Below are 22,306 nucleotides of genomic sequence, written 5' to 3'. Positions count from 1 at the left end.
AGTAGAGAAAACAGCGGAAAGGAATGTCTAGAAGATAAAAAAGGTATGGAGTATAATTAGAGTGTTAAAGGAATGGGCCATAGAGCAGGAAAACGAGATCACAATTCTACGGAATAAACTGGAAATAGTTTGTACACGCAGTGACAAACAAGAAAGAGAAGTTACGGAATTAAAAGTATGCAATGAATCTGCCTCTAAGGAATTAAAACAGCTTAAGAGGGAGAATAAGAGGAAGAAGAAAGGGACAGGTTGAAAAGCAAACTAGATGAGTACGTATCCAAATCAAGAATACAGGAGGAGCAAATTAACCCCTTAACCGCGGGGCGTCACTTTTGTGATGCTTGGGAGCAAGGGATCATACCGTGAGGTGACACTTTTGTGATTCTGTGTTATTTTGATTTTGCCCGGGCTTTCAAGTGGTGGCTTGTATCATCTATCAGTACTGCCAATGTCCAACACTAGTCAGCACTCCTAATCTCATCTGTACTCCCATCCATTGATAACAATTTAGCCATTTCTCCCCGTTCTTGACTTCCCTCCCTACCTCCCCTCCATTATCCTATCCTCTCACCTGTCTGGCCGTGCTACGCCAAGTAAATCTTCCCCGGAATTTTTCACTGATTTCATCCATTGAAATAAGCCCTATGCCCTATTCTTATACCAAATAATATATACAAGAAAGAAATAAGGTAAGTGAGAGTGCCATACACCTAGAATTGGTAACACCTCACGTGCACTCGTTCGCTAATTTTCGCTGTTTAATTCCCCTTGAAATATGCCGTATAATCTATTTTCGTAATAAAAATATATATAAGAAAGGAAGGGAGAAGCCTAAGTGATATTTACATTCACCTGGAACTACCTAATTATTGCAGGCCACCACACTGTATTCTACGCTAAGTAAATCTTCCCTGGAATTTTCCACTGATTTCATCCATTGAAATAAGCTCTATGCCCCATTCTTATACCAAATCATATATACAAAAAAGAAATAAGTTAAGTGAGACTGCCATACACCTGGAACTGGCTAATTATCACCTGACAACACCTCACGTGCACTCGTTCGCTAATTTTCGCTGTTTATTTCCCCTTGAAATATGCCGTATAATCTATTTTCGTAATAAATATACATATAAGGAGGGAAGGGAGAAGCCTAAGTGATATTTACATTCACCTGGAACTACCTAATTTATTATGTATTGTCTTGGTTTCCTGCCAATCATTTCATTGCTATATATTAGCAGGTCTCACAGGGCTGAAGTTGGTAGTATTGCACTCACCCTAGCCAGGCGGCAGGAGGCCACTACTATCAGTTCACTGTCATCTTTGAATGTGAAGGTATGTCTGATTAGCTCCTGCTAACTTCTGCCGCTTTTTAGTCCCATGCAAAGGGCCCTGTGACCTTTACCCCCTACTAAACCTCATGTGGAAAAAGGTAAAGGGCTGACAATTGATAGAGAGTGACTACGATCTTTTTATTCAGTAAAACAGTGCAAGTGGAATTGTAAATAATGTGTAAACAGCAAGTGAATGCAATGAATGTAAATATAAGTGAACAGTGGAAAATAGTTTTATAAGTTACTTCAAGTGACAGTGCACAACACAGCGTAAACAAAATAGAAACGTAAATAATGTAAATAAAATAGAGAACGTAAATAGAAATGTAAATGAGTAGTATTATAAGAATACGAGTATACATACTAGGAGTAATGAAAGTGAAAGTTTCACTCTAGCATGTATGAATACTATAAGTTATGAGAGTGAAGGTGAAAGTGACATTCACTCTCAATGCTAGTATACAGGATGAGAAAGTGAATGCTACGTATTTTACTGAAAGAAATTGAATCCCTACAGTGACAATAAACTACTATTACTGAAGGACACTTATGTATAAAGACTGTAGATACATATACGTGTTATATAGTAACAGAAATATAAACTGTGAGTGTTTTTATGAATAACAGACAACACTAGCGGCGAAAGATCGGAAGTGGGATGGTCATACGCCCTCGTAATTTTCATTGCTTTCAGTGTTTTTTTTTTTTTTGGAGTATGGATTCCAAACTATTTGAGAATCATAGAATAGTGTTTCTAGTGATAATATCTGGCGTGGTAATCATATTACGAGTTGTCAAGAAGTGTAATGTGGAGACTTCGTTACCCAACTTCAGAGGTCTCCGCAAGTCCTACGGTACTCGACGAAGGCTCAACAAACACCCCAGGAGAAAGATGAAGGTATGTGCCATAAGCATATTTGATTTTAATATTCTAGGACTAATAACTGATTTTTGGCAAATATTTTTAGAGAGTCTGTCGGAGCACGAATATGCCTGCGGGTGCCACAAGAAAAAGCAAATCAAGCCCACGGTTAAAGGGTTAAATGATTGAATAGAGCGGCAAGTGATTTGAGTATGGATATGCTTCTGGAAGCTGGTTTGAGGTGGGTAAGGAGGGATAGATGACAGTATTTGTTTATGATATTGTGTGCTGGGTCTTATTTTGATGCTCCTTGGTGTGCATATATACACATATATATATATATATATATATATATATATATATATATATATATATATATATATATATATATATATATATATACATATATATATATATATATAATATATATATATATATATATATATATATATATATATATATATATATATATATATATATATATATATATATATATATATATATATATATATACAGATATACAGATATCTCTCTCTCTCTCTCTCTCTCTCTCTCTCTCTCTCTCTCTCTCTCTCTCTATATATATATAAATATATATATATATATATATATATATATATATATATATATATATATATATATATATATACACCCACCGCAAACAAACTTAGGACTTACACACAGAATTGGTATGGGAGAGTTATCTGTCTTTGCTTTGTCCTTCCACAACTGCCATTCCTCCTCCACACTGTTACCACGTGAATTTTTTGGGCAAGAAGTAACTGACAACTCCTCTGATGTTGGCGGGAGGTGGTGAAACACTCAGCAAGTCAGTGTTTGCCCTGAAGCGAGAGTGGGAGTATATGTTCCCGTCACTCCGAGCTTGCACCTCCCTATTTGAGATGGAGGGATGGGGTGGAGAGGTATATGAGAGAGGGGGATGTGAGTTGGGATCAGGGCAGTGAAATGGTGGGGGAGAGGGCGATGTGGAGGCGATTTGTTTGTGGCCACTCCGTATGGGATTGAGGCGTCTGGCAATAGATAGATAGACAGATTACTGTCAGACCTGTTATTTTCCTAGAGTCCAGTTGTCATGCCTGGAAAGTACTGCTCAAGAGATGAGAGGGCCCGTATCATTGCATGGAGGTAGCATAATGTCCTTATCAACACAATTTGTGAAAGTACTGGACGTGCAAAGTCAATCGTCATGAAGATTCTTGCTGCAACGTGCCGCCTGCCACCTGATGTCCTACCAGATCACAAGCATGGCGGTGGAAAGAAAAAGATGACTTCCAGAGGTACAGATACACTTCTGAGGAGGGAAGTAATCAAGAATCCTCGACTGACATCAGCAGAATTGAAGAGAATGCATCCCCAGCTGTTACAAGATGTCTCAATTCGAACTATCCAACACCACTTGTAGAAGGGTCTGGCTTTGCCAAGCTGCACTGCAGCCAAGAAACTGCTTCTCTCTGACCACATGAGGAAGCAGCACATTCAGTTTGCCAAGAAGTATGCACACTGGACATCAGATGAGTGAAGAAAAGTTATGTTTCCCGATGAAAGCAGATTTCAAGTGTTCCAGGTGTGTTCTGCCAAGGTTCGTTGCCCTGCCTCCCGTAGTTGATATGACCCTGCTTACCCGGTGCTGACTGTTAAGCATCCACAATCAGTAATGGTATGAGGGTGTTTCTCAGGTGAAATGGGAACGGGAGGCCTATCTTTCTTTCTAAGAACTTGATAATTAATGGTGGCCAGTACATTCAAGTTCTGAAAGATCATTTGTTAAACTTTTTTGCTATTCACAATTGCGACTTTTTCATGCACGATTCAGCTCCATGTCACAAGTCAAGAAAGATGACAAAATGGCTTCAGAATAATCGGACTGAGGTCCTCGACTGGCCTGGCAACAGTCCGGATCTAAATCCAATAGAAAACTACTGGGCAAAGATGAAGAAAATCATGGCAGAGAAGAAGACACCCAATCTGGACAACCTCAAGACTGAACTGACAAATGTTTGGTGCAAAGAAATGGCCTTAGATTACTTTAGAGATCTAAGTGATTCCATGCCAAAACACATTAAACTGGTCCTGAAAAAGAAAAGAAATATGATTTCATACAAATGAATGGCATTTCATGAACAAACATTGTGATATACTATGATTTCTGTGGTTTCTAATACCTTGTGGAGGGAGGTCCTAAGCCAATTTGCGGTAGCTGCATATATATGTATATATATATGTATATACCGGTATATATACAGTAATCCCTCTACTCTCTGATGTAACAGAGCCAAAGGCATGTCCACAACGTGGTCCTGTCCGGAAAGTGGGCCCCTGGCTCCTGGACTGGTACTTATGGACCCTAACCCAGCCAAACTTTGAAAGCCACCTAAATAACTCCCTACCGGACATGCATAGCACCTATTTAAACCTATTTAAGACCCTATTCACACCAATAATGGACATAAAGCATGAAATAAATGAAAAGGAACCAAAGAAGGAGGAATTAGAAGTGACTGTACTTCAGCCAGAGTACTTACAGCAAGTCTGTGGCAGCCTTTTCTAAGGACTTGGCAGTGATGAAAATGCTCTTGAAGAATGTACAGTAATCCGGTGTTGTGCTGCACTTAATTCTTTGCACTGTGAGTTATAATTGTTTAACACTGCACACTGTTCTTAACTGCACCATGCCAGTTTCAACCACCAATTTGCACTTCACAGTTGATCCTTTGCACTCTATGTTCTAATTTCTTAACACTGGACAACACTGTAAATTACCGTGTGGTGTAGTGACGAGGTATTGCAGTTTATTCACAGTTTATTCACAAGAAACGAGCACGTGTGGCTTCCATTGCGATAAGCATCTACTCACCATTGAAGTTAGGCAGTAACTGTTGATGAAGGGGAAACAGAATTGCCAGATCGCAACGGCCACATTATCGCAACGGCCACATTACCAAACTTCTCAATTTTCATTACTAAATTTAACTTTTCATTACCAAACTCGTAAAGCTAACATTTAGTCTTCACTAATTATGTACAGCAGGGAAGAAAAGTTGCTGGTTCTTTGAAAGCAGTGATAAGAAACAGGGAAGTGAGCATGGAAATGAAAAAGTTACTACATGACAGTATCGTGATACCAACTCTAACGTATGGAAGTGAAGCCTGGACATTGTTGGAAGGACACAAGTCAAGAGTGAGAGCAGTGGAAATGAGTTATTTAAGAGGAGCCTGTGGAGTCACATGGAGAGACAGGCTGACAAATGAGGATATAAAGAAGCGTTGTGGTGTGGATGTGGATGTGATAGGAAGCGTTAGGAGGAATACACTGAGGTGGTTTGGCCATGTGGAGAGGATGGAGGGTGAAAGACTGACGAAGAGAGTGTATGTGAGTGAGGTGGAGGGGGGAAGAGGGAGAGGGAGGCTGAGGATGAGATGGAGGAATGAGGTGGAGAGGTATATGAGAGAGGGGGGTGTGAGTTGAGAGCGGGGCAGTGAAATGGTGGGGAACAGGGCGACGTGGAGGCGATTTGTTTGTGGCCACCCCAAACAGGATTGAGGCGTCTGGGAATAGATAGATAGACAGACTAATTATATATACAAGTGGAAATACATAGAACCACTCTCCTCATAATTAACAGCATGTTGATTATTTTCACGCTATGTAGGCTAGCAGATTAATCAGAGAGAGCAAACAATCCACCATCTCCATCCTGTGTATCCTTATACATGTGAAAAATCCCTTTGGTAATACATTATGCTGATTCATTACCAAATGAATTTTTCATTACCAAACTGGCCCACATTTGGTAATAAAAAATACCAAATGGCAACTCTGACAGGGGAGGGGGGAGGGGGCAGGAAGGAAGGGGTGAAGGGGCCGTGGTGTACACCAGCTGTTCGGCGCCACGCGGCAATTTCAAATTACGGGTGGGAAAAAAATTCAGATTTTTTGGATTTTTTTTTTTTTTTTTTTTTTTGGGGGGTGCAGGGGGGAATCCTAAGGTCTAGGCCTACAATGTCCGGTAACTGGGGTGCCCGGAAAGTGGGTGTCCGGATAGTACGGGGATTACTGTGTACAGTGTATATATATATATATATATATATATATATATATATATATATATATATATATATATATATATATATATATATATATATATATATATATATATATATATATATATATATATATATATATATATATATATATATATATATATATATATATATATATATATATATATATATATATATATATATATATATATATATATATATATATATATATATATATATATATATATATATATATATATATATATATATATATATATATATATATATATATATATATATATATATATATATATATATATATATATATATATATATATATATATATATATATATATATATTATATATATAATACGTTTTCGTTTTTAAAGGCTCCAACATGCTTGCATGTGTCGGCCTTGGTCACCTAATGGTGGCTCTCCACACTGCACGATCCATTGCAGCCTCCTTGTTCAGTCCCTTAACCCTGAGGTCACACTTAATGACCTCGTCCCATGTCTTTCTCGGTCTACCCCTCTTAACCCCACCTCCAATATTAACACTTCTCACCTTCCTCACCCAATTATCATTCCCCATCCTCTCCACATGTCCAAACCATCTCAATCTACTGCTCCTCAGCACAACACCAATACACTCCAGTCCCATCCTACCTCTCAACTCTTCCATCGTAAACCCAGCCCCTCCAGGCCTTGGACGCAGGGACGCACTGCACATCCACCTAATCATTGTCATATCTGTACGTCTGACCCAGCGAATATCTTCCTCCTTCACTGCCCAGGTCTCACTACCTTACAGCATTACACTCCTAAAACATGATGCATACAGAGACTCCTTAGCACGTAGGGAGAGTCCTCTCAATGTCAGGAGAGGCAAGAGCTCCCTGAACTTCTTCCAACCACTTCTCACCCTAGCCACAGAGCTAGCTCCAGCCCCACCTCCAGCACACAACATGTCTCCCAAATAACAAAACTCTTCCACACACTCAAGAGATTCACCTGCAAGTTCAATCCTTTCACGTCTGACAATCTCCACCTGCTCACTCCGACAAGCCATACACATAAAATCAGCATTATCTCGCAGTCTACCTCTGATACCACTACATCTCTTATGCACCCATTTATCACACACACCGCACAAGATGGAATTACTTCCCATGCCCTTGTGGCAAACTGCACATGGCCACTCTCCCTCGTCTTTGACAGTACCGCCACCAACCCTAGATATCATCACTTTTGTTTTATCTACATTTACCCTTAAACCCTTGTGCCCCATACCATCTCTCCACTTCCTAAACCTTTCCTCCGCCTCCCTTTCATTCTCTGCAATCAACACCAAATCATCAGCATACAACAACTCCCACAGGAGTCCGTTTCTAAAGTCACGTGAAAGGGCTTCAAGTACCATGATAAACAACATGGGACTCAAAACTGACCCCTGATGCACACCAACATTCACAGAAAACTCATCACTCAAAACTCCATTCACTCTTACCTGGGTGTGACCACCCACATACATAGCCATAACCACCCTAACCAGCCACTCCTCCAAGCCAAGCTTTCCCATTGCCCACTTCACCACCTCTCTAGGGACTCTGTCAAAGGCCTTTTCCAAATCAACAAAAACAAAATAAAGATCCCTTCTCCTACCAATATATTTTTCCTGAAGCTCTCGAACAATGAATATAGAATCAGTGGTCCCCCTACCTGGCATAAACCCAAACTGCATCTCATCAATATTCACTCTTTCTCTAATCATACCTTCTAAAACTCTCTCCATTACCTTCATTATCTGATCTGAAAGCTTTATACCTCTATAATTTCCTCTTTCTAGGGCATCACCCTTCCCTTTATACATATTTACAATTACACTCTTCAGCCAATCATCTGGGACAACACACTCATAAATAATCCTGTTTATCAGGTCAGTGACTAAACTCACTCCTATATCGCCTGAGGCCTTCAGCATTTCGGCAGTCAACCCAGACACACCTGCTGCCTTCGCCACCCTCATCATACCTATTGCCTCACTCACAGTAGCAGTATCAATCAAAGGCCAAGGGCCAAACACTGGATCTGCTGACTCCAAACCTTCCCTGTCCCAGTCAAACTCCTCATTCAACAACCAGTTATAATGCTCCCTCCATGCATCTTTAATATCCTCACTGTTCACCACTACCCTTCCTTCATCATTCTTCACACACTGCTCACCTATAATATCCTGATTATCCCTCCTCACTTTACCTGCCATCCTAAATATATTTTTCCTTTCCCCATGATTTAGGTTATCAAGTAATAGTCTCTGTGACTCAGACTTTGCCCTGTATACCTCTCTTCTAGCCCTACGCTTGGCAGCCAAATATTCCTCTTTGCTACCACCCTTCTTCCATTCCCGGAAAAGCCTTCTTTTCTCCTTAACTGCAGCTTCTACTCCCTCATCCCACCACCAAGTTACTTTATGTCTTGGTGGTCCTCTTGTCCAATCGCATGTTACATCAGTAACTCTCAAGAAATTGTTCTTGAGGGCTCTGTACTGTTCATTAACGCCTCTCTCTACAGCTCCCTGTTCAGCCATCACTCTCCTCAACTCGATATAGAAGGCATCCATTACTACTTGGTTTTTCAGCTTCCATATTTTCCTTCTAGGTACATAAGTCCTCTTTTTCATCACTTGTTCTTTAAGCACCATATCACAAATCAATAGAGTGTGCTGCTGCACACACTCCTCACTTCCTATAACTTTAACATCCCTCACTGACCTATCAGCCCTCCTAACCAGAAAATAATCTATCTGACTGCTATTTCCCCCAGACTCATACATAATTAACCTACTGTCTCTTTTCCCAAAATATGTGTTGCACACAATCATGTCCGTTGCCTCCCCAAACTCAAGTATCCTTTCCCCTTCTGCATTCCTTAGACCATACGCACATCCCCCATGCACTCCTTCATAACCTTGCGCTGCTTCACCTACATGACCATTTAAGTCCCCTCCCAAAATCACTATCTCATCATCCTGCATACCACCCACTACATGTATTAAATCACCCCAAAACCTATCTTTCTCTGCTTCATCCAATCCTGCCTGTGGTGCATATGCCGATATAATCGCAGCTACCTTTCTACCCAACAGAATTTTCACTACCAATATCCTATCGCTTACTCTCAAAACATTCATAAGATATTCCACCCATTTCTCCGCAACCATCACACCAACACCTCCATATCCGTCTGTCCCCCCCTGCCAAAACAACTTATAGCAACAGTCCTTCCCAACAATCTTTCTGGCTGATCCACCCCTGTACCGGACTTCCTGCAAACATGCCACAACCACCCACCTCCTACTGAATGCCTCAACGACTTCCCCTGCTCTTCCCCTCAAACTTCCCACATTCCATGAACCCACCCTCATCCCCATGGGTGATTTACTGTCCTCAGGCTTCCTTTGAAACTTATTTTGTTTTGTCATCTTCAATATTACCAAAGGGGGACAGACATAGCACAGGTCCCACTCACTGCACAGTCCCAGGTCCAGGCAATGGATCTGGGACCCCTAGCCCACCAGCTTACCAGTGGCTGTGGTAGTGGCCTTGGGTCACCCTGCCAGAACAGCTGCAGGGACACCCTCCAAGCGCGCCTTGGCACTGCAACTATCCCGCCATTATACACCCACTGATAGGGCAGCCTCCTGGGGCGCTACTCCCAGGTTCGGGCCCCTCTCTATTGGTTGGAAGCGGCAGCCTGGGAACCACAATGCCCTGTACCCTCTAGCACAGGCCCGATCCCCATCTCGCCCTGGACCCACGATCTATGCCGGCGGAACCCACACCACGTCTCCCCTCCGAAGTCCGCCACTAGGTAGCGGGGGCAAAGTTTTCTGGCCACATGCCCTTGCTGGCGCCAAGCCCTGTAACGTAGTGGGATACGTTGTGTGAAATGTAAAGTGCATGTGGTGTAGTGCATAGATAGTTAGAGGAAATGTTTGGGAGAGTATGCTGGTCTACTCTCCATGTTACTGTCACACTGAAAAGGTCAGCAAAAGGGGATGGTTAGATAGCTAGTGAAACAGGAGCTCCAACTCTCCCTATCACCAGCATTCCCATTCCCCTCGGGAGTATTACCCCGTTCGGCCTGTGCTACGGCCTCCTCCTACAGTACATATATATAATATATATATACAGTGTAATATATACATATATAGATAGATAGATTATATATATATATATATATATATATATATATATATATATGCCAGTATTCCACTTGAATTATAGCCAACTGTCATTGGGTCTTGCTGTTGTACTACTCCAGTCTCTTTGTTTGAGCAGACCCAGCGTCCACAGGCATGCAACTGTCCCTGCAGGACCATTTGATACCATGAACTGATGTTCGCATGCAGCTGACAGCACCTCGCCACAATGAGGCATAGGGACTAGTGTATATGTCTGGTTCCTGGGTGGATGTCACACCTGCATCTCTCCACCCAGTTAAAAGAGGCACCATAGCAGGCTCCACATCATCATGTTACTTGGTTATATGGTTATGGTACCAGCAACTATTGTATAGTAAATGGTTTCCTGAGTTATATAAAACCATTGGCTTGTTACTCAGCACAAAGTCACCTTAAGTTGAAAGAAGAGTCGTAAATAGTGACAGGAAGAATGGGAGAAACGGGAAGTGAGGACTAGAAAAAAAAAAAAAAGTGAGGGAAGAAGTAGGCATTACTACATCAAGTTAGTGGATGATGGACACCCCCTCCTACCACCACCATCATTGGTAGTGAATGGTGAAGGGGCCTAGATGTTGATGGACAGGCCTTCCTTTAAAAGATGCAACTGCTGATTGACCTGACCTTAGAGATGAGGTGAGATCAGGCTGGTCTGAGATACCACTGAGGCTGAGCTGCTGCTGAAGAAGGTGTCGTTGCCCATTTGGCTCACTCAATAGTGCTGTGCTTTCAGGAGGTCTGGGGAGAAAATGCAAAGGTGGATATGTGAAGAACAACCTCCTCAGAGATGAACATCCTAGCACATATCATAAGCATTTATCATCATCCTGACCTCTCTTCCAATATAGAGAGGTCAGGAAAATACACAAATATGAAAACTACCGGTAAAATTATCATCCATTCATCATCCAATCCAACGTTGCCCCATTAGAAGAGTAGCAGCCCGGGGCTAGGCAAGTTGGTCCTGACATTTAAGATGAGAGTGACCAGCCTCACTCATCCCTGAGTGGCATTAAATAAGCAATAAACCCTAACCACCCCTTGGATATAAACCTTCACCAGCTCAATCCGATTGGAGCTCCGTGATTACCCACTAAACCACCAGGCGCCAATATTTGGTTATATGGTTACCGCCCAGCATAGTAAATGGTGTTCTGGTGTACAGGAAACCAGTTGGCTTGTCACTCAGTGCAGAGTCACCAAAAGGCAGAAGGAAGAGGAAAGAATGAAGGAAAGAAAGACAGAAGAGGGAGTGTAAAGTCACCCGTAGGCAGAAGGATGAGGAAAGAATGAAGGAAAGAAAGACAGAAGAGGACGGAAGGAAAGAAGAATGGAGGAGAGGAAAGGGCAGACACCCGAGAGCAGCACTTCATCGAGTGAGTGGATGGTGAGTGCCACCACCTACCACATACAACAAAAAATAGCACACACACACACACACACACACACACACACACACACACACACAGTCCTCATTATAAGTCAGGGATATATTCTGAATATCTACTGGTAATTTTTCCAGAGAAAGTGGTGCTATAAATTTAAAGAAAATGGTTGTTGAGGTGGTAGTAGTAGTAGTTGTTCCCTAGCCAGTCTGGTCGAACAGCCCCGAGTCCCTAAGGAAGGCCATGGCCGAGACCGGGCTTTCCCACAGAGCTCTCAAAGAGCGTATGTTGTGTTGTTGACGTAGGTGATTGTGTGCAATGCAGTCTTCCATAATGTGCTTAATAGTATGGGGTGTTGTGCTGCATCCTGGACAGACATCAGCAATGGAGTCATCCAGCCTCTTCTAGTAGCTTAAGAGGGCTGGATGGTGCCCACATCTCAGCCTGTCCTCAAGAGGAAGATAGGATTCAGAAGGGTGGATGTCAGGAGGCCGTGCATGTATGCAGCTGTGTGTTGTCTTTAAGTGACTGAATGGAACAGCGAGTGATCTGAGTGTGGATATGCTTCTGGAAGCTGGTCTGAGGTGGGCGAGAGGGAGAGATGACAGTATCTGTGTATGGTATCGTGTGCTGGGTGTTGTTTTGATGTTCCTTGGTGTGGGTGCATGTGCTGCCATGTACTGTAGTGGATGTTGTGGGTTTGTGGAGGCTGCAGCAAGAAACTGGGTGTCTCTCAAGTCTAGGTGATCCTTGACTTTGAGGACTTTGGTTTCTTGATGTAGGTGGTCTGTGGGTGTAGTAGCTGTGCAGCCTGTGATTATTTTTAGGGCCTTGTTCTGTATGGTCTGTAGAGTGTTGTAGTGTGTTTTGGTGAGGTTAGAAGCCCAGGCAGAGCTTGCATAATTCATCACTGAACGTATGTATTGCTTGTATACTGTGGTGGTGGTTTCTTTGTTGTGTCCGAATGTTGTATGGGCAAGTGACCTCAAAGCATTGAGTCTTGGTGTTATTTTATTTTTAATGTTTGAGATGTGTTGTTTAAATGATATTGATGTATTGTATGTTACACCAAGGAATTTTGTGTGTGTGTGTGTGTGTGTGTGTGTGTGTGTGTGTGTGTGTGTGTGTGTGTGTGTGTGTGTGTGTGTGTGTGTGTGTGTGTGTGTGTGTGTGTGTGTGTGTGTGTGTGTGTGTGTGTGTGTGTGTGTGTGTGTGTGGTACGGGAGTGTTGTTTATGGTGAGGTGTGGGATGTGACTGTGTTCTGCTGTCCAGTTTGTGAGAAGAGTCACTGTAGATTTGGCTGGGGCTATTTTGAGCCTGTTTGTAGTGAACCATTCGTGTAGTGTGTTGAGGTAAGACTGAATGATGTGTGCAGCTGTGTTTGCGTTTTGGTGCATACATGTAAGTGTTATATCATCTGTATAGGAAGCTATGTGTATCTGTGGTGTGTGGGGTGTGGGTACGTCGTGCATATATAGGTTAAATAGTGTAGGGGACAAAACATATCCTTGGGGGACACTGTTTGCGAAGTTTCTGATGTTAGAAGACTGACCGGCAAATGTTACGTGTGCACATCTGCCTGCTAAGTAGTTTGCCAGCCATCTTTTTGTGTTATTGTGCATGTTTGTGTTGAGTATTTTGTTTGTGAGGTTGTGGCGGGGGATGGCATCAAAAGCTTTGCTAATGTCTAGTGTCACTAGGAGAGTTCTGTGTGGTGGCCTAGCTGAATTCATGCCATCAAAAATTCTCTGTGTAAGACCTGTAAGAAGGGTGTTTGTGGAGTGTAGTGGCCTAAAACCATGTTGTGACTGGGCTAGGGGAATGTGAGGTGTGACTAGTTGTAGTACCAGTTGTTCAGTGACTTTAGAGGGGGTGCAAAGGAGTGTGATGGGGCGATGTGAGGAGGGTAACGTGGGGTCTTTGTTGGGTTTAGGGATAGTGATGATATTGCCATGCTTCCAGATGTTGGGTATTATGTTGTGTGAGTAGCTGTAGTTTGATATGTTGGTGAGTGCTTGTATGCCTTCTGGTCCAAGGTGTTTAAGGTGAATGTTGCTTATGTTGTCTGGTCCACAGGCAGATGAGTGCCTGAGTTTGTTAATGATGTGCTTCATCTGGTTGTAAGTGAAAGGTGCGTAGTCTGGGTCTGTGGGGAACTGTCTCTTACGTCGGATGATACGTCGGTCTTTGGGATGGGGGTTTAGATGGCTGACTTGTGAAAAGTGTTTGATGAGAGTGTAATGAGAGTGTTTGCTTGTTGTTTGTATGAGGGTATGGTGTCTGTTGTTGTGATGGCAGCATGTGATTGTGTGGTGTTGCTGTTGGAAAGTGTGATGCTGTTTAGTGTTTTGTACAGTTTACTGATGTTTGTTTTGCAGTCAAGTGTTTGGAGGTAATTTTTCCAGTTAAGTGTTTGCTGTTCTGATATTTTATTGTTTATCTGAGTGTTGAGTTCTTGTATTTGTTGTATGGTGTCTTGTGTATGGGGTGTTGGGGAGTGTCGCAGTGTGTCCCGTTGTCTGATGAGGCCTTGAATTTCTGGTGTGAAGTTGGGGTTGTGTTTCTGTTGCCTCTAGGGATGTGTCTTTTGTCTGCATTTTGTATGATTGTATTGAAACTGTTCACAGCGGTGTTGATCTTTGTGATGGGTGTATTGTTTATTGTTTTGAAATGTTGTTCTGTTTAAGTTACAAAGGCCTCCCAGTTGGCTTTGATAGTGATGATGATTGGGAGGTGATCAGAACCTAGGGTTTTGACCACTCTCCATGATGTAGTGGGGACGAGGTTTGGGGAGCAGATGATGTCTGGAGATGATGGGAGGAAGAGGGCTTGGTGTGGGATATGGGTATGTTGGTCTAGACTGTTTAGTATGAAGAGATGATCTGTCTGGGATTGTAGTACCAGCCCTCCATCTGTGTCAGGGTTGTTGACATGCCAGGCCGACGACTTGGCATTGAAATCACCACCCAGGATGATGTTGGGTATGTTAGTGATATGGTGTATCTGTGGAGAGTAATTGTGTGGTACTGTGGGGGACAATTGGGGGAGAATGCCTGTGTTAGCGACTGTTATGTGTGATTTGTTACCAGTGCGTATTTTAATTGATTGTATTTCTGTTGTGGCGTCATGGGGGGAGAAGTGACTTTGTGTGTGCACTGGTATCTGCAAAGTTGATGGATTTGTGTACCAGGGTGATGAGTCCACCACCACCACCGTCGGCCTGGTCTTGTCGAATGGTGGTGAAGTTATGAAACGTCAGTGTTTTCTGTGCTCTGTGTAGTTTTGTTTCTTGTAAGATGGCAATGTGTATGTTCTGTTGTTTGATGAATTGGGTGAGTTCATGTATTTTGGTGTTTATGCCATCTATGTTTAACTGAAGGATGTTTATATTGCGTGTGCGATGTGTGTTGGCTGCTGCAGCACGGGGTGGTGGTGGTGTGGGTGGAGGGGAAGGGGCAGGAGGAAGTTGTGATGGAGGTAAGGGTTGAGGTGGATTAGGATGGGCTGGAATGGGAGGAGTTGGGGGACTGGATGGTGTGGGAAGGGTTGGTGGGTTTGGCTGTGGAGCTGTGAAGGAAGTAGGAGTAGGACTGGAAGGGGGGTTGATGGGTGAGGGGAAGGAGCATATGGAGCAGGTCCAGGTGTTTGTGCAATGTTTTCTGGATGCAAGTGCTGTGCAGGTGTAATGGGTCCAGTTCTTGCAGGAATTGCACTGAACTGAACCCTTTGTCTGTCGGCTTGACGTGATAGGTTTTGAGCATGTTGGACATATGTATTTGTTGGTGGGTCCTGGATTGCTCTCAATGTCCCTGGCTAGAAGAAGTCGTCGAGAAATGACAGCCGGGGAGTCATTTCTCGGTGTAGAAAAAATGGTGTTGTTGTGTGTGTTGTGTTGGGAGATGTGGTACTTGCCCGGGCGACTGAAGCCACTTCCAGGGACTCAAGCCCCATGAAGGGCTGGGGGGGTTTGCGGTGGTTTGGCCCCCATGCTGTCCTCTTCTCTTCGACAGCCTCTGGGAGGTAGACCCACAACGAAGACGCCACCGCTCCAGGTCCGGTTGTTGAGGTTATTGTTGTTGTTGTTTTGACTTCATGCAAATCTTGAAGTGAATCTGGTCAACTGCTGGCTAATTTACTCTTTTTCTACAGTCCACCATCCTCCTTTCAATGGACAGGTAAAAGTTGAGTGGCATTTACATAATCAACCAGGCAGCATGAGCTGCCTTTCTATATTGGTGCCACCCTGTGATGGCACCCCTTTCCGGCAATGAGAAACTGGTAAATCAGTTATACAATCACAATGGAACTTTAAAAGGCATTTTTCTGTAACTTACTATAAATTTAATATTTAAAAAAATTTCTAAAAAAGGCAGTTTACAACAGACTTACTGGGCATATGTACTGTAGGAAACAGAAGAAACAATAAAGCAGAACATATCAACAGTGCTTCATGAGTTGAGTTGTACAACCATTCAACTCCATTTCATCTATCTGTCTATCTACCAATCACCCTATTCTGTAATGCTCCATCAAAATACTGAAGTCTTGGACTATGCTTATTCAGTCAAGCAATTTATGGAAAGAGTGGCCAGTTTCTTTCCTTTGAGTGGCACTATGTTGGCAATAAACCCCAATTAAGACTTTGCCCTGTATACCTTCCTTCTAGCCCTACGCTTGACAACCAAGTATTCCTCCTTGTTACCACCCTTCTTCCATTCCTGGAAGAGCCTTCTTTTCTCTATAACTGCAGGTTCTACACCCTCATCCTACCACCAAGTTATTTTATGTCTTGGTGGGCCTCTTGTCCAACCACATATTGCATCAGTAACTCTCAAGAGGTTGTTCTTGAGGGCTCTTTACTGTTCATTAATGCCTCTGTCTATGGCTCCCTGTCAGAAAAAATTTACTTCTCAGTGCATTGAAAGTCCAGCCTTGGACATAAACAGTATGCAGTACGGATCATCCCCACTATAACAATTAGATGCGTTTGGGAAGACCCATTGTTGAGCCGGGGCACTGTTATATGGGGACTTTATAACAATGTATTGGGATGCATTTGGGAGCCTTGGGATCCCCCCCCCCCAAACCAAGTCCATAACCCACCCAAATAAGTCCAAAAACAAGTTTGTAGCTCACCTATACCCCTCAATAGCTTTAAAACAAGCTAAACTAAGCCCAGAAGCAGTTTATAACTCACCTGACCCAAAAATAAAATTGGAAAATCATCAAAAATAAGTCTGGAAAAAATCAGACTTATTAACCCCTACCCCGCGGGCATGTTTACCAATGTTTTGCATGTGCCGCGGGGTTATTCGAGCTCCGACGGACTCTCTAAAAATGTTTGCCAGAAATCAGTTATTAGTCCCTGAATAAAGCAACGTTGGGTCTGGTTAGTACTTGGATGGGTGACCGCCTGGGAACACCTGATGCTGTTGGCATCCCTACGTCAAGTGGGGTTGGTGGAGGATTAGTGCCCCTCCCTGTAAAACAATTAACTCTAAGCCCTTGGCCACCCTGTCTGGGATACATGGCGTCTGGCAATGAATGAATGAAAATTAACTCTTGGATGTAGAACTTGTATGGGTCACGTGTCGTTGGAGTGCCGTGACCCACTAGTCTACCTAGTCTACCTGGAAGTCTAATTTTACTATACTGGGTTTTGATGGTAGTAAGAAACTCTTACTATACTCATGCCTGTCCATCCATGCATTAAGCTATTTCAAATAGTATTTAATTACAACATATACATAAATATTAACTTCCACAAAAATATAATCCAATCTACCATATGTACCACCAGAATAGTTACATCCAGACAAAATAATCACTATTGTACACCACAGTAAATACGACTGTCCAATAAATTACAGTACTTCTGCTACTAAAAGGTTTACCTTTTATAATGGACCCATGGAAATATTTACAAATCAGGCACTCAAAATTCCTATTCAACAAGTTCATGACAAAACACAAACACAAACAGACAGACAGACAGACAGACACACACACACACACACACACACACACACACACACACACACACACACACACACATACACACACACACACACATACACACACACACACACACACACACATACACACACACTCACACACATGCACATATTCACATGCACATTCATTTACCTGTGAAGCAGGGTAGTCTCTTTATAATCTAGTACAATCTGCTCCATTGTCAGCACAAGAAGGAAGCCAAAGACAACAATGAACTCAGCGATGGGGAAAGACTCGTTAACCTCTAACTGGTCCAGCAGAGAGTCAAGCTGCTCCTGCACATCTGGAAAGAGGTCCATGAGGCAGGTGCCCATGAAGACACCACCGGCAGAACAGGACATCAGGCTCAGCAAGGTTTCGTACCTACAAAACAAGACAGCTTACTGGCAGGAATAAATAATAACTGGTCCAGCACTATAATCAGCTTTGAGCGACCTATAATATAAGACGTTTTCAGTACTTCTCCGGACACCAAAACCATTTTTTTCTCTTTTCCACTTCTGGCCATGTGTCAGTGGGTGTGTCTGGATTCTAAAATATCATAACACAATACATACAGGTGAGTCCCGATCTAACGAGCTAATTGGGAGCATGGATTTTGCTCGTTAGCCGAATTCTCATTAAACGAAGAGAAGAACTTATGGGAAAAATTGGGTTAGGAAGCAAAGCATCTGAGCAACCTCCTCCTAAACCACCAAAATTGACTTTCTGATCATTTTAAGCTAGAATATGGGGTTAATACAAGAGGGTAATTCCCCTGAAATATAAAAACAGCATTAATGTAAGAAGAATAACATAAATTATAGGTAAAATAGGGATGAGGTGAACAACCAGCCAAGTAACCTCCACCAACACCTGTGACACACAATTTTCAGCAGGAATAATGGGTTAATACACATGAAATACAAATACCCTCATCTCGATTCTCGTAAGCTGGGATTTTGGGGGTTTTACCTGCTCGTTAAACAGGTGGTAGTGCAAATTCCAAGACCCTGTATTATCAAATTCTTGTTAAGCGACTGCTCGTTAACCAGGACTTACCTGTAATAGTAATGTATATGTGTAATATAGAGGTTAGATGAAAGTCATGTCTATGGGAAGTGGCATTCACACATTCTCAGTTAGGAATGTCACACACAGCAAGGTGTGACGCCTGATTGGAAGATCCCCAGGGTCGGAAAGGTTCTACACAACTGTGCCTTACATGTGACACAACAAGTCATATACAGGGAAAATGTGAGAGACAGAGCAGAAGGGGTTTTAGGAGAGAATAGAGATGGCGAGGAGAGTAGGAAGGAGCACGCGGGTTAGCCAGTAACTGTTCTCACCTCAGTATGTTAGACATACTCGGCATTACTCTTGAGATATTCCCTTTGAAGAAAATAAACTGCAGTCAAACCCCAGACTCATCTTTATCTTTCTCCTGTCATCTACGACAAGTACAACCAACATTCTCTCCTTTTGAAAAATCCCAACAAATCAACACACTGTTACAATAGCTCGTCGACGACTACGATATATTATACAGTATCTACAATTACAATTTATGATATATGGTGGCAGCAGTGGGATATATATCATAAATCGTAATTGTAGATATGATACATCATAGCTGTCACCGAGCTACTGTAATAGTGTGTTGATTTGTAGGGCTGAACAGTACAGAGCTCTCAAGAAAAATCTCCTGAGAGTTCCTGATTCAGTGTGTGGATGGACAAGGGGCTCCATGAAGATATAATGTAACATGGTGGTGGGATGAGGGTGTAGAAGCTGCAGTAAAAAAAAAAAAAAAAAAAAAAAAAAAAAAAAAAAAAAAATCCAGGAATGGAAAAGAGGAATACCTGACTGCCATGCATAGGGCTAGAAAAGCAGAATGCAGGGCAAAATCTGAGTTCAATGATTTTTACTGAATAACCTAATGAGTGTGGAAAGGAAAAATATAATACTTAAGGTGGCAAATCATATGAAGAGGGAAAACAAGGATATCAGGTGAGCAGTGAGTGAAGAATGATGAAGGAATGGTAGTGGTGAACAGTCAATATATTAACCCATACCGCGCTGGGGGGGGGGGGAATACTTCCCTATGCAGACTGATTTTGGATTTTTTTTTTTTTCAGGCTAAATGGGCTTAATACATCAATATAAGATCCCTGGCACTAATAAAAGTAATCATTAATGCCAGAATGTTGGTTTGTACAAACTTCATAGCCACCATTTATATACTGTAAGCAACGTTGGGTCTGGTTAGTACTTGGATGGGTGACTGCCTAGGAACACCAGATGCTGTTGGCATCCCTACGTGTCAAGTGGGGTTGGTGGAGGATTAGTGCCCCTCCCTGTAAAAACAATTAACTCCAAGCCCTTGGCCACCCCGTTTGGGATACATGGCGTCTGGCAATGAATGAATGAAAAAAAAACATGTAACTCTTTAGTCTTGTAATATTTAAGTCTTCAGTTTTGGTTAAAGTTATTTTGGTAATCAAAGAGCAGGAGGAGTTAAAGATGAATACAGGGAGTTGATCTTGATTTATTATCTTCAAAGAAAGTCTAAGTTGAGCAGCATATGTATTACACAGGGATTTAATATACTAACTAAGTCTAGTTGGACCCCTCTTCTTATATGATCTCTCCACTACCTGCCGGTTCTATGGCCAGCCCCTTTCTGAGCTCTGATTCCTACATTCTCGTTTAGCAGGGGTTGTGTCACGTGGGCTATACTGTTGTGAAGCTTCTAGAACACTGTATGTCTGTGTGTATGTACAGCTTCCGGTGCACGTCCAGCATTCCTTCACTTAAGAGCTGCAAGCTCATTTCCCATTCCCACACCTTGTCTGGTGCTCTATCTATCTATCTATCCACCATGCTATATATTATGATTTGTATTTATAATATGGAGTCCTGACAGGTTGAAGCCACTAAAACTTTAATGTCTTCAAGATTACTGAGAAAGCAGAGCAAATGTGAGCCTGTGAACTGATTTTGGATGTTTTTCATGACTAAATGGGCTTAATACAGGGTGACCCCCCAAAACCTCTCACATTTCGAATGGCTGTAGCACTGTCAGTGGTGAGGCGGGAGGGGCGGGACTAGGGTATGTTGGTAGCCCAACCCCAACCGTCCTCAGTCACCAATATGGCGTGGTCAGAAGCACACCGTGCATTTGCAGTCAAAGCATTCTTTACAAACAACCGTTCTGTGACCGCCATGCAGAGGGCCTTTCGAAGACATTTCAGTATTCCATGGAACCAAAACGTTCCAGATCAGAAAACCATCTTGCAGTGGGATGAGAATTTTAGGGCAACAGGCTCAGCTTTAAAAAGAAAATCACCTGGTCAACCTAGGAGCGCTCGTATGCCTGAGAATATTGAAGCATTGAGGCAATCTGTTGTGCAGTCTTCGAGACGTTCTGCATGGAAGCCTGCTTTAGCTGTAGGGATTTCCCGAGAAACTGCAAGGAGAATCTTACACAAAGACCTTCACTTCCACCCATACATCCAGTGGAGATAGCTGCTGTTCCACCCGACATGACCAGTCGAACCACGGCAGCCTTCAGAAATCGCTGCCAAGCGTGTACAGACAATGACAGCCACCATTTGGAGGATGCCATTTTTAAAACATGATGAATAAAAACTGTGTTGAATGAAGTTTCATGTGTGCAAGTAATATTTTGATTATCTTTAACCATTTTTTTTTTCCATTTACCTTTGAAATGTGGAAGGTTTTTCTGGGTCACCCGGTACATCAATATAAGATCCCTGGCACTAATAAAAGTAATCACCACAGCCATAAAGTTAGTTGAATCGAGAAAGGTTGGTGCCACTCGACCTCTGAAATCTTCAAGGTCACTGAAAGAGCAGAGCAGCTGTGAGCCTCTGACGACTCATTTGCCTTCCGCACTCCTAAATCAGTGTTGTAAGTGTAGTGGAATTAAGAGAGATGTGTTATTAACTTCCATTTTACTCTGGTTACTTATAATGACTTCTCAATGCTGCAGAACGAAGATCTACATCACTGGTATTTTAGAGGTGGACATTGATCTACAGTACATCGCTAGCGTGGTACGGGTTAAAGATGTCTGGAGACAGCATTATAACAGTTCCTGAATGAGGAGTTTGACTGGAGCAGGAAAGGTTTGGAGTCAGCAGATCCAGTGTTTGGGTCTTGCCCTTTCATTGATGTTGCTACTGTGAGCAGGGCAATAGGCAAGATGCAGGTGGGGAAGGCAGCAGGTGTGTCTGGGATGGCTGCTGAAATGCTGAAGGCCTCAGGAGATACAAGAGTGGGGTTAGCTACTGATTTGATAAGTGGGAGCGCTCACCATCCACTTACTCGATGTAGTGTTGCCCTCAGGTGTTGGTCCTATCCTTTCCTCCTTTCCTTCTACTGTCTTTCTTTACTTCA

At 42.6% G+C, this 22,306-nt stretch overlaps 1 protein-coding gene across 1 annotated transcript in view; it reads right to left on the bottom strand.

The window, feature by feature from the left end:
• Nucleotides 1-22,306, bottom strand: part of LOC145403817 (zinc transporter ZIP1-like) — a 131,142-nt gene that overhangs the window by 96,651 nt on the left and 12,185 nt on the right. Inside the window, exons 2-3 of the mRNA XM_080275496.1 lie at nucleotides 18,038-18,268; nucleotides 11,129-11,242 (exon numbers count right to left, since the gene is read on the bottom strand). Coding sequence (XP_080131622.1) covers nucleotides 11,129-11,242; nucleotides 18,038-18,268 — 345 coding nt within the window. The remainder of the gene's footprint in view (nucleotides 1-11,128; nucleotides 11,243-18,037; nucleotides 18,269-22,306) is intronic.

The sequence above is a fragment of the Coenobita brevimanus genome, chromosome 61 (genome assembly GCF_032717465.1).
Source record: "Coenobita brevimanus isolate Jiangsu-jjx chromosome 61, ASM3271746v2, whole genome shotgun sequence".
Lineage (NCBI taxonomy): Eukaryota > Metazoa > Arthropoda > Malacostraca > Decapoda > Coenobitidae > Coenobita > Coenobita brevimanus.
This window is presented reverse-complemented; position numbering and strand designations above follow the sequence as displayed.